Source organism: Talpa occidentalis, unplaced genomic scaffold (assembly GCF_014898055.3).
Source record: "Talpa occidentalis isolate TD23 unplaced genomic scaffold, MPIMG_talOcc4v2.1 talOcc4.6, whole genome shotgun sequence".
Taxonomy (NCBI): domain Eukaryota; kingdom Metazoa; phylum Chordata; class Mammalia; order Eulipotyphla; family Talpidae; genus Talpa; species Talpa occidentalis.
The window spans coordinates 22,134,084-22,146,222 of record NW_023604972.1 but is presented as its reverse complement, the minus strand read 5'-3'; the positions used below and the strand labels follow the sequence as shown (position 1 = coordinate 22,146,222).

Here is a 12,139-nt window from a genome sequence, read left to right as displayed (position 1 = left end):
AAATAAATAAATAAATCTTGTTTAAAAAAATAATTAAAGGTATCATATTTTGCAATAAAAAAAATCATTTAAAATTTAAAGTTCTCTGATGGCCAGTGATTCATCCAATGCTCTCTTCCTTCAAATCACACATTTCTGAAAGTACTATTTAACAACATGCTACAATCCAAATTCCTAACAACCAGTAGAAATTTTGTAGTTAAGATTTCCTTGAATTCAAAATCAATTATAGCTCTTTATAACAAAGTTGAGCTCATCTTTCCACTCAAACTATTTTTCTTAACATAAGGTTATTTCTGTTTATTTTACAAGGTCACAATCTTGCAATCATGTATAATTTCTTCATCTATTCTGACTCAAAATTGATTATTCTGAAAGAATTCAATAAAAACTTCTGGAGAAAGTGGTGTTATAAGCTACAAAGTTAGGGGGAAAGAGTAAACAGAAAAGTTTAGGGGTCACTAAGCATCTCTAGAAAGCAACAGCATTTCACATTTCAAACACCCTGTTATAAACGCAGAGATTCAGATTTATGCATTACTTTTTTAAAACTGAATTAAACTTCATACCTTGCCAAAAAAGATTTTCCTGATCCTGGAAGCCCTCTGAGAAGAACAAGAACTAGTCCAACATAAGATGTCTTCTTTCTTACAACCTGAGAAACTGGAGTTTCCTGTATTTGATAAGCACTTGTTCCCTCTTTATTCCTCCAAACCTTTGTTGGGGAAATAACTGGTGATGGAAAAGTATAGTTGACAGGTCTCCAGTGTGCAGCTGTGGTTACAACAGGAGCTACAAAGCCATGGTTTCCTTGAAAGAGGTCAAAGGTAGGAATCATTGGATTCCACATTGGCGGAGGTGGTGGAGGAGGAGGCAGCAGCAGAGGGAGAGGGGTAAGTACTGGGCAGTAATTCACATCCTTCCCCGTTGGTACCAGGTCAGCGTGTTTGTGTGGCTTGAAACTAAATTCTTCAGGTGGTACAAACACATCAGGAACAGAAGTAGATTTCTGATCCCCAGCTATACCTGGTAAACCAAGCGCTGGATTTTGCAAAGTGAGGTTTAAAGGTGCCTGAGGTTTGTTGGCATCCAAATCTACAGGGTCTTGAGAAAACTGAACCTCAAAACCCTCAGATTCTAATAGGTCTTTCTGTGGATGACTAAAATTACTGCAGTCCACGGTAGTCTCATTTGCTACATTTAGAGAATTACTGAGAAGAGAATCTTCCAATGTCAAGGTGTTATCCTTTATAAAACTTTCAGACTCATTAGAAGCTGAATGTGAAGTTAAGGGGTTTGAATTTAATATAGATGCAGAATTCTCTAAATTTTCATTGCTCAAATCTGTATTTTGTGTAGAAAGAATGGAAGTCATACTACTTGAATCCAAATTTATAAATGCATTTGTGCCACTAAAACTATTAACATCTTGCAAAGGCAAAAATGAATATGCCTGGTCATCAGAAGTGTTCAATTTCTCAAAAGCATTCTGTATTAAGGAATCCAAATCTTCAGTTAGCTGCATGTCCAAAAATGAATCCATTTTTGAATCTTCAATCTCTTCTTGAGGGCACTTTTCCATTATTTCACTTCCCACTGCACTGACTTGGTTCCCAGAAGCAATGCAGCTTTTTGAAGGAGATTCTTCTATCGTGGCATCAGTGGCAGATAATTCTAATAGACAATCCATGGCATTTTCAACTATACAACAATAGAACAACAATAACAACAAATATATATATGTATTAAAGAAAGTAAAATATAATTTAATGAAAATCCATGTAAAATTTTACAGGATTATGTACTAAATGGAACATAGAAAAAATTGTAGTCGTTTTCAATAACATTTTATTAATTTAACAGTCTATATTGTGAAAGAGCTAAATGATGAACAGGCACTGTTGTTACTTTCAGACACCAATAATAGGTTACTAAACTGCCATCAAGTAGATATACCTGACAAATTTTTTAGTAAATGTAAAAATATCTGTAATTATTTGGATTAATTTATAAAGATCTTAAAACAAGTAGATTTATAAATAAATACTTACCTATGCACAATCTATTAAAACTAATTTCCTGATAGTAAACTCCTAATAAACCTTACTGTCTATATGGTCCATGCTATGAATTTCACTTAATGCAAAGAATGTCTGAGCATATATTCCATAGCAGACATACTTTGTACAAAGTAAGACAGTTTTTATTACATTTAAAGGATTTTTGCATTCTAATGAAAATAAAAGTAATTACATTATAATACAGATTAAATGATAGACACCTTTAATAATATACAAATATTTATAGCAGTCTTACAGGAAAGTAAAGAAAGTTTTCTCATTTTTTTGTCAGGGGTTAAGGAAACAGTGAAATGAGATACAAATTGGGGAGATTAGGCATTGCAGGTGTCAGGATTCCCTGTGAGCTGGGACTTGAAGATTAAAAAGAAACTTATCGGATACAGAAGGGAAATGCAAAGCCAGTCTTGAAAATACAAAGCATGTTTAAAGTATTAAGTTGGTTAGAGTGTAGGTACAGGATAGTAATGGATTAAATGAGTTAAAACTAGCAAGGAAGAGGGATGTGACATTAGTAAGGGTTCTGCATGTCATGTAAGAAATATAATTTTGTTTTCTGAGGGAACTTGACATGAAATCTCCTGTCATAGCATTTGGTTAGAAGCTTTATAAACATCACCTCAATGAATCCTCAAATAATACTATGAGGTATAACATGCTGAGCAAATTAATGATGAAAATGAAGTTCAAAAAGTACATTAATTTGGCTCAAATCACACAGATAAGTGATAGAGCCAGAACTACTATGTCTGACTCCAATGCTGAGCTCCTTCTGTTACAAATAGTTGGCTACTTGAATTGTTAAGCATTTGGAATTTGGAGATTTGTTTAATTTTTGTGAGTTCTTTTAAGGAAAGTAAATATGGAAACAGTACAGTAGCTAACAGCTCTGGCCTGGAGTCAGAACACTGGCAGTTAAATCCCTACTGTTGGTTCTGACACTCTGAACAAGTTACTTAACTTTCCTACATCTTGATTTTCTCATTTACTATATGGGGTTAATAAAAGTACCTACCTCATAGGGTTGTTGTGAGGATTAAATGAGATTATCCATGAAAAAAGTGCTGTGCACAAGGACTGGCACCTAGTAAGCACCCAATTAATGTTCCCTTAAGAAGAAAAACAAAGAGGGATTGGAGGGAGTAAACCTGATAGAGAGACCAGTTAGGAGATTATAGCAATACTACAAAGGCTAGAAAAAGGAAAAAGGAAAGGAATAGAAAAGAAAATATGAGCTATTTCTATGAAAAAACTACATGGACAGAAAATCTGTAAAAGAAAATATCAACCAGAAAATTTTAAGTGTATATAATAAAAACCAGTAGTGAGTCAAAGCTAAAGATCAAGATGTAACTGTAGTCCATGAAAGAAGAGTCCTTAGAGTGTTCAAAAAAATTAAAACAATAGTATAAAGCAACAAAAAGCATATAAACAAACAATTCAAACAAGAATATAAGAATTAATGATCATGGCAGGGGAGGATGAGGGAGAGGGATCAGAGGCGGGGGAGGAGCACGGAACTGAGGTGATGGTGCACGGGTGCCTTGGGGAAGGAAACTCTATGGGGACTACACCTGAGGGGGTGGGGGGAAGCAAATATTGTTTAAAAATGAACAATGATGCAAAAAAAAATTTTTAATAATATAAATAAATAAAAATGAATGATCATGTACCAAAAAAGCTGAACATTCCTCTTTATTAAAAAGAAAAACACAAATTAAGGTGCGATTCTATTCCCCTTAAAAATACTATATAATAGTGAGAAAACTGCAGTGAAAATACCACACTTATACAGTATATAAATCAGCACACTGCTTCAGGAGACAATTTAGCAGTATGTTTCCAAAGAGCCACAAACTGCTCTTATCCTGTGACACAAAAGTTAAACTTTGAGACCAAGAGAAAAACATCAAAAGCAACAGCTGTTTGTATCAAAACATTCTTGGCAATACTACTTATTCATGAAAAACTGAGATATAACTAAACAAATTACAATACAACTCAGTGGAATATCAGAAAACTATTAAAAATAAGGATTATGGCAACACTGAAAGAATGTTCAAGTTTCAAATGCAGAACACATTTCATCAAAGCTATTATTCAAACTACCCAAAATATTAGTATCATGAATAAGGCATAAAGAAGAGCTTATAAAAGAGCAATATGTTTTTTGTAAGGATAGTATTTCTCTTATAATTTCCCATTGCTATATTAGAATACATTGAAACAAATAAATTTTAAAGACATCAAAATTAGTAAATACTGAAATCACACTTATAAAATTTTATACACTATCATTTCTCAGTACGATGTGGACTGATAAAAAATGGTTTTCTACATACATAACCTAACAGGATAGATAAGATATGCTCATGTCATAGTTCATGAAATGAATAAAAATGGAAGTTCATCACGCATTAACAAAACTTCCCAAATCTGCAATAAGAGTAATACCAAGCACCAACATTTATTATACTTATCCAGTCAACTTTGATAGTTCCCCACTGTCTGCAATCATACTTGTAAACTATGTAGTATAAGTTATAAGTAACTTAATAAAGACTTCACAAAATAAAAAACAAAAAGCAAATTCAATCCTTACTTAAAATGTACTATTAAGTACATACTTAACACAAGAGAGACCCAGAGAGGTCAGGTAGCAGAATTAGAAATCCAGCCCAGTTTCTCATTGTTCCACTACCCTCAACTCTTAATCAGTTCTCATTCCCACAATTATAATTACCTTTTCACTCAATAAATATTTACTGAGTCCCTAATATGAGTCATTTGCTATTTCAAGAGTTGGGGATACCGTGTAAAATAAACCAAATTTTAAAAATCTCTGTCTTTATGGAGCTTACATTATTAAGACAGTGGTTTTCAACTGAGGAAGATTTTTGTCTCCCAGGGAACATATGACAATATATGGAAGCACTTTTAATTGTCACAACAGGGACAGGGAGTGCCATTATCATCTAATGGGTACAGGCCAGAGATGCTACTAAAAATCCTACCATGGCGTTGAGCCACTCACAACAAAGAATCATCCGGTCCAAATGCCAACAGTGCCAACCTGTTTCTAGAGGGAAGAAAAAGAAACAAAACAGAACATGATATCTATACATACACCTTACATCTAGAACTATAGACTTCTTAAAGGAAGAAACTGTATTTTTTCATATCTCTCATAACACCAAATTCTCATTCCTTGACCACAGCAGATGCCCAATAAAACAGAAATGAGTCATTTTTCTGTATTACTACTGGACATGGCTTAGTATAATAAGTCTTCTTATAAAATATAAAGAGTTCAAACTAAACTTTTTCTCACCTTTGAAATCACATTCAGAAAGCATCAAATACACTACATCAGGATCCAGATCAGAAAACATCTCTGACATACTGGTGAAGAGTTCCTCCTGATTAATTTTTGTCTCACACATGGAAGGGAGAGTAGTGGTTGCCTCCTCATGACTAGCAACACTGGATACAACTTCCTTAGAGTTTGAAGTCTTCCGAAAAGGATTTCCCCCAAGATTTTTCCTTTTCCTTGGCATTCTGACTTTCAAAACTAAAATGTTTCCCTGTTTGTATTTAGGATGTTTGAACTTAAGTCATACCTCAAAGAAAACAGGGTTAAATATCTTGCACAATCCAGCAGTAATAGGACCTAAAATAGAAAGCAAGTAGAAACACTGAGACTACATAGTTACATTTCTATTTCTAAAATCGGAATGAAATCTTTATTTAACGCTAAGAAAGTACCATCAACTCTGTCAGCAAAACCAAAAAATAATCAAAGATTTCATTTCTCTAAAGTATGCAAGTTTTGCCAGGATTGAACATGTTAAAAAATAAGATATTAACAAATGCAATATATTTTTCAGAACAGTGAGCACACTGTTTTAATACCATTATTTCATTTTTAAAAAAACAAAACCTACTTATAATCAGACTGCCTACTAAACACCCACATTTGGGTGTCGAGTAGGCAGGCATCATAAACTTAACATGTCCAAACAGAGCTCCTGATCACTTTCTTCAAACCTGCTCTTTCCAGTCTTTTCCATCTCAATTAATGCCAACTGCTCAAGTAAAAATATTAGAATAACTCTAGGAACCAAATAACCAACTTGGTTATTTGGTTCCTTTCAATCCCACATCCAATCAGAAAGCAAATTTTGACAATTGTAATCCTCAAAATGTGTCCAGAACATATTAATTATTCCTTACCATCTCCACTTCTAACACAGCCCCTTTTCTGGATTATTCTAACAGTCTCTCTCTCTGCTTCTACCCTCACCCTTTTAGTCAATTTAGCACAGCAATCAAAGTGACTCAGTGAAACCATAGGCTGGCTCATCCTTCTCTTCTGCCAAACTATCCACTAGCTTCCCATTCCACTCAGAGTAAAAGCCAGAGCCCTTAAAATGGACTATAACCCAGATGCTTATTACCTCAGTGCTGTCATCCCTAACCCTTTCTTCTGCTCATGTCACTCCAGTCACACTTCACTTCTTTCCTCTTCTTCAAACATACCACCCATGCTCCCACCTAGGAACCTTAACTTCTTGTTTCCCTCAGCTGAACTACCATTCCCCCAGGTACCTGTAGGATTTATTCCTTCACCACCTTCCTATCATTACTCAAATGTTACTTACCACTTTTCAATCTTTCCTTACTTGAATTTTTTCCATAAAATTTACCATTTTTAACATAGTATTTATTTTACTTATTTATTGTTACTACTCATACTCTAGGCAAATGTAAACTCCACAAGGGCAGGGACTCAAACGCCTGGGTAAACTAGAGAGCCCATTTTCTTTCTGTGCTCAAATGTGTCTAATAACCATTTCAAACACACATATCCAAAACTAAATGTCTGATATTTTCCCCAAAATTTACTCTAGCCATTTGGTTACATGGTAGTCAACTACCATCTTTTGTTTATATTCCTGTATCCTAAATGGCCTCCCCACTGCCAACCTTTGTCCCTAAACAGTCTATTTCCAACACACCAACCAGAATAATCTTTGTATACCATAACAATGAACCAGAACCTGCTCTCAATCGTCAAATGGCTCTCCATGTTACTGACAATAAAAGCTAAAGTTCTTGTAATTGTCCACCTCCATGCTTAGTCCTTGATATACTCTTCCCAAGATACTTGCGTTGCTAAATTTTTATTCTTTCAAATATTTGTTCAAGTATCAATCAATTTCTTCCTTGATTACCCATTTTGAAGTCCTAGTCCTCTATCCCTCTTTCCCAGTCACCATTTCCTGCTAACCACCCATTGCAATCCTTAACAGTGTCTAACATACTATAAAATTTACCTTTTAATTAAACTTATAGTGTCATAGTTCTCTTCATCTTCCAGAAATGCATTCTCAATATGGCAGCCACCAGACACATATGCCTATTTAAATTTAAATTAAATAAAATTAAACAAAATTTTAAATTAAAAAAAATTTATATATCAATACCAGTTAAAGTAGAATTCAAAGCAAATAACCAGAGACAAAAAAGAGCATTATAGAATTTAAAAAGATGAGTGTGGGCCTCTGGTGGCGCAAGGGGTTAAGCAGCACACTATGAAGCAATTTGGAGCCTCTGCAGCACGGGTTCGATCCCCGGCCGGCCAGGAAGCAGCACACATGGCGCAGCAGACCTCTCGTCTCACCCACTCCTCCCCTCAGGAGCGTATTTCAGTCAATCTGCCTGTTCTGTTCCCCAGTCTGTCTCTGGTGAATCCTCTCACCCCCCACCCCTGCCCTGCATCTCTGGCCTGTACCCCTGTACCTTGTATGCATAAATAAATAAACCTTTAAATGAATGAATGAAAAGATGAGTCCACCAAGAACACAGCGTAACCCTAAACGTGTATGCACCAAATAATGGAACTACTAAATAAATATATGAAGCAAAGGCCAATAGAATTGAAAGGAGACAAGGACAAATCTGCAATTTTAGTTAGAAACTTCAATACTCCTCTCTCAACAACTGACATAACTATACAGTCAGCAAGAACACAAAACTCAACAATAGCATCAATTAAGAATTCCCTGGTGGCGCAGCGGTTGAGCGCTGGGTTGCGAAGCTGCCCGCAGCCTCTGCGGCGCCAGTTCGATCCCTGGCTGCTCCCCGGCCACCTGAGGAGGGTCCCACATGGCGCGCAGACCTCTCCTGCCGCCCGCTGCTCCCCTCAGCAGTGTACTTCGTCAGTCTGCCTTCTCTGCTCTCTGCTCTGACTGGTGAATTCTCTCACCCTCCGGCGCTTCTGACTGTACCCAGTGCTTCTATAAATAAATAAATAAATCTTAAAAAAAAAATCTAATCAACATTTACAGAAGTCCACACAACAGCAGAATACACATTCTTTTCAAGTGCCCAGTCTATATACCATATGATCTATGTTAACATTGATGATCTATGATCATACTAGACTATAAAATAATCGCAACAAATTTAAAAGAATTGAAATCACACAATGTTCTCTTGCCACAATGGAATCAAACACAAATAAATGACAAAAAGACAACAGGAAAATCTGCAAATAACTGAAACTTAAGCAATATGCTAAATAATTAATGGATCAAAGAGGAAATCACATGAAATTTTTTTAAAAATTGAAAATATATCAAAATTTGTAGGACCCTGCAAAAGCACCAATGTACAATAGCACTAAATGAGTAGATTAGAAAAGGAAAAAAAGGGCATCCCTGGTGCACTATGAAGTTCTCAGCAGCCACTACAGCACTGAGTTCGATCTCCCCACTCTCCCAGTTGACCCATATGGCGTGTCAGACCTCTCCTACCTCGCCCACTGCTCCCCTCAGCAGTTTACTTTGATCAATCTGGCTGTTCTGGTCCCCACTCTCCACTCTGTCTCTGGTGAAGCCTCTCACTCCCCTCTCCCCCCCCCCCCCCACCACCTCTGGCCTACACTCCAGCTCTCTCGTATGCATAAATTTAAAAAAAAAAAAAAAAGAAAAGAAAAAGTCTTACATCAATAATCTAAGCCCCCCCACACAAGAATCTAGAAAATGGTGAGTAAAATAAAACCAACTCTGGCAGAAGGAAGGGAATAATAAAGAACAGAAATCAATAAAATTGAAAAGACAATTTTTCAAAAATCAATGAAACAAAGATGGATCTTTTAAAAAAAAAAAGCAGGGCCTCCCCGGTGGCGCTGCAGTTGAGTGCTGGGTTGCAAAGCTGCCAGCAGCCTCTGCAGCGCGGGTTCGGTTCCCGGCCACCGGAGAGGGTCCCACATGGCGGCGCCCAGACCTCTCCTGCAGCCCGCTGCTCCCCTCAGCAGTGTACTTCGGTCCTTCTGCCTGCTCTGCTCCCTGCTCTGGCTCTGGTGAATTCTCTCACCCTCCCGCGCTTCTGACTGTACCCAGTGCTTGCATAAATAAATAAATCTTAAAAAAAAAAAAAAAAAAAAAGGCAGTAAAACTGACAAACCTCTAGCAAGGATAACAAAGAAAAAAAGAATATACAAACTACCAATATCTATAATGAAACATGTCATATTACTACAAATTGTATACATCAAAAAACTAATTAGGGGGTCTCCCCGGTGGCGCAGCGGTTGAATGCTGGGTTGCGAGGCTGCCCGCGGCCTCTGCGGCGCCAGTTCGATCCCCGGCTGCTCCCCAGCCACCAGAGGAGGGTCCCACATGGCGCACAGACCTCTCCTGCCGCCCGCTGCTCCCCTCAGCAGTGTGCTTCGGTCCTTCTGCCTGCTCTGCTCCCCACTCTGGCTCTGGTGAATTCTCTCACCCTCCCGTGCTTCTGACTGTACCCAGTGCTTGTATAAACAAAACAAACAAACAAACAAATAAATAAAGACATGCCTCTATTAAAAAAAAAAAAAACTAATTAGGGACTTTCATGAATAACTATACACACTTATACGAAATGAACCAATTTCTCAAAAACCTAAAACTACCATAATTCACCCCACAGGAAATAGATAAGCCTTGTCATTTTTAATAAAATTTAATTCACAATTTTAAAATTAAAAAAAGAAATTTCAACTAAATAGTTTCAATGGAGAATTCTACCAAATATTTTAAAGAAAACTAAACACTAACTCTGAACAATCTCTCTTCCAAAAATAGGAGAATACTTTTCAATTTATTTTATGAAGCTGGTAGTACTATCCTGGTACCAAGTTTAGTTTAAAAAAAAAATACAAATCAATAATATTCATTAATACAGACATAAAAACCCTTAACAAAATATTAACAAATACAATTCAGCAGTACATTTAAAAAAAGAACTATAGGGCCTCCGGTGGCGCAGCGGTTGAGCGCTGGGTTGTGAAGCTGCCGGCAACCTCTACGGCGCCGGTTCGATCCCCGGCTGCTCCCCGGCCACCGGAGGAGGGTCCCGCATGGCGCGCAGACCTCTCCTGCCGCCTGCTGCTCCCCTCAGCAGTGTACTTCGGTCCTTCTGCCTGCTCTGCTCCCCGCTCTGGCTCTGGTGAACTCTCTCACCCTCCCGCGCTTCTGACTGTACCCAGTGCATGTATAAACAAAACGAACAAACAAACAAACAAATAAATAAATAAATAAAACATGCCTTTAAAAAAAAAATATTTAAAAAAAAAAAATTAAAAAAAATAAAAAAAGAACTATACACCATGATCAAGTGAGGTTTATTAAACTGATGTCATACTGCTTCAATATGCACATTAAGAAGCTAAAAAGAGGGCCTCCCTGGTGGCGCAAGGGGTTAAGCACCGCACTATGAAGCAATTCGAAGTCTCTGCAGCACAAATTCAATTCCTGGCAGGCTAGGGAGCAACCCACATGGCGAAACAGATCTCTCCTGTCTAGGCCCGCTGCTCCCCTCAGCAATGTGTTTCAGTCAGTCTGCCTGTTCTGATTCCCACTCTGTCTCTGGTGAATCCTCTCACACACCCCCTCCCCCTTGTCTCTGGCCTGTACCCCAGCTCTTGTATGCATAAATAAATTTAAAAAAAAAAGAAAAAAAATTAGAATGGAAAAAAATAAAATCTAAAGGAATCTATAGATTATCAGTTGGATCACCCACACAATTGAGCAAAGTTACTAGTTAATTATTTTCTATACCATCAACAATTAAAATATAAAATTAAATCTATGGCCTAGGCCTAACAGCAGCATTTACTCAATTGAGCTCTCCTCCAAATGACATGCATTTTCCTCCTAAGGACAATGACATTTAGGATTTTCTCTTCAGTGAGCAAGAAAACAATGGTGTGCTCAAGGGCTAAGCCCAAGTATCTCTTCTTTTCCATGAATTAGCATTCTTTTCGTATTAATAATCTCACTCAGTCTCATGGCTTTAAACACTACCAAAACGTTAACAAACTGACATGTCCAACCTGTACCTTTTCTCTGGTCCACACACATCAAACTACTACCGAACATCGCTATTCTGTGTATCTGACAAGACATCCCGAACAAAGGCAAGTCTAAAAGTGATCTGATCCGCACAGCAGACCTGCCCTAACTACAGTTTTCTAATTTCAGCTGATGGCAATTTCCAGTTGTTAAGACCAAAAAAAAAAAGAATAATTTTTGCCTCCTCTTTTCTTCAGACTTCATGTCTGATAACTCAGCAAATCTCACCAGTTCTAAGTTCAAAATATATCAGGTCATACAGTAACTATGTTTAACCTCCTGAGGAATTTCCAGTGCTTTCCAAAGTGGCTGCACCATTTTCAATTTCTACCAGCAACATACGGGAGTTCCAGCTTCTCTATATCCTTCTCAACACCTGTTACTGTCCAACTGTCTTATTATGGCCATACTAAAGGCATCTCACTGCTTTTTTTTAAATTTATTGATTTATGCATAGAAGAACTGGGGTGTAGACCAGAGGTATGTGGGGGTGATTCACCCCCCCAGCACCTCTGGCCTACACCCCAATTCTTGTATGCATAAATAAGTGTTTATTTAAAAATTAGGTTTAACATGAAGTCTATAAATAGTACAGTAACAAACTGTAACAGTAGATTGGCAATGGTCAATACTGCCATTAAAATGGATGTACCAATAAACACC

The 12,139-nt window shown here is 37.2% G+C and overlaps 1 protein-coding gene across 6 annotated transcripts in view; it reads right to left on the bottom strand.

Annotated features, from left to right (window-relative positions):
* N4BP2 (NEDD4 binding protein 2) overlaps window positions 1-12,139 on the bottom strand; it is a 59,342-nt gene that overhangs the window by 39,465 nt on the left and 7,738 nt on the right. For 4 of the 6 annotated variants that reach the window (XM_054688451.1, XM_037530797.2, XM_037530798.2 and 1 more), the window contains exons 3-5: window positions 7,415-7,497; window positions 5,410-5,748; window positions 570-1,701 (exon numbers count right to left, since the gene is read on the bottom strand). In XM_054688451.1, coding sequence (XP_054544426.1) covers window positions 570-1,701; window positions 5,410-5,635 — 1,358 coding nt within the window. In that variant the 5' untranslated portion in view covers window positions 5,636-5,748; window positions 7,415-7,497. Of the gene's footprint in view, window positions 1-569; window positions 1,702-3,093; window positions 3,188-5,409; window positions 5,749-7,414; window positions 7,498-12,139 lie in introns of those variants that run through there. The other 2 variants (XM_054688453.1, XM_054688452.1) reach the window with 2 other exon arrangements.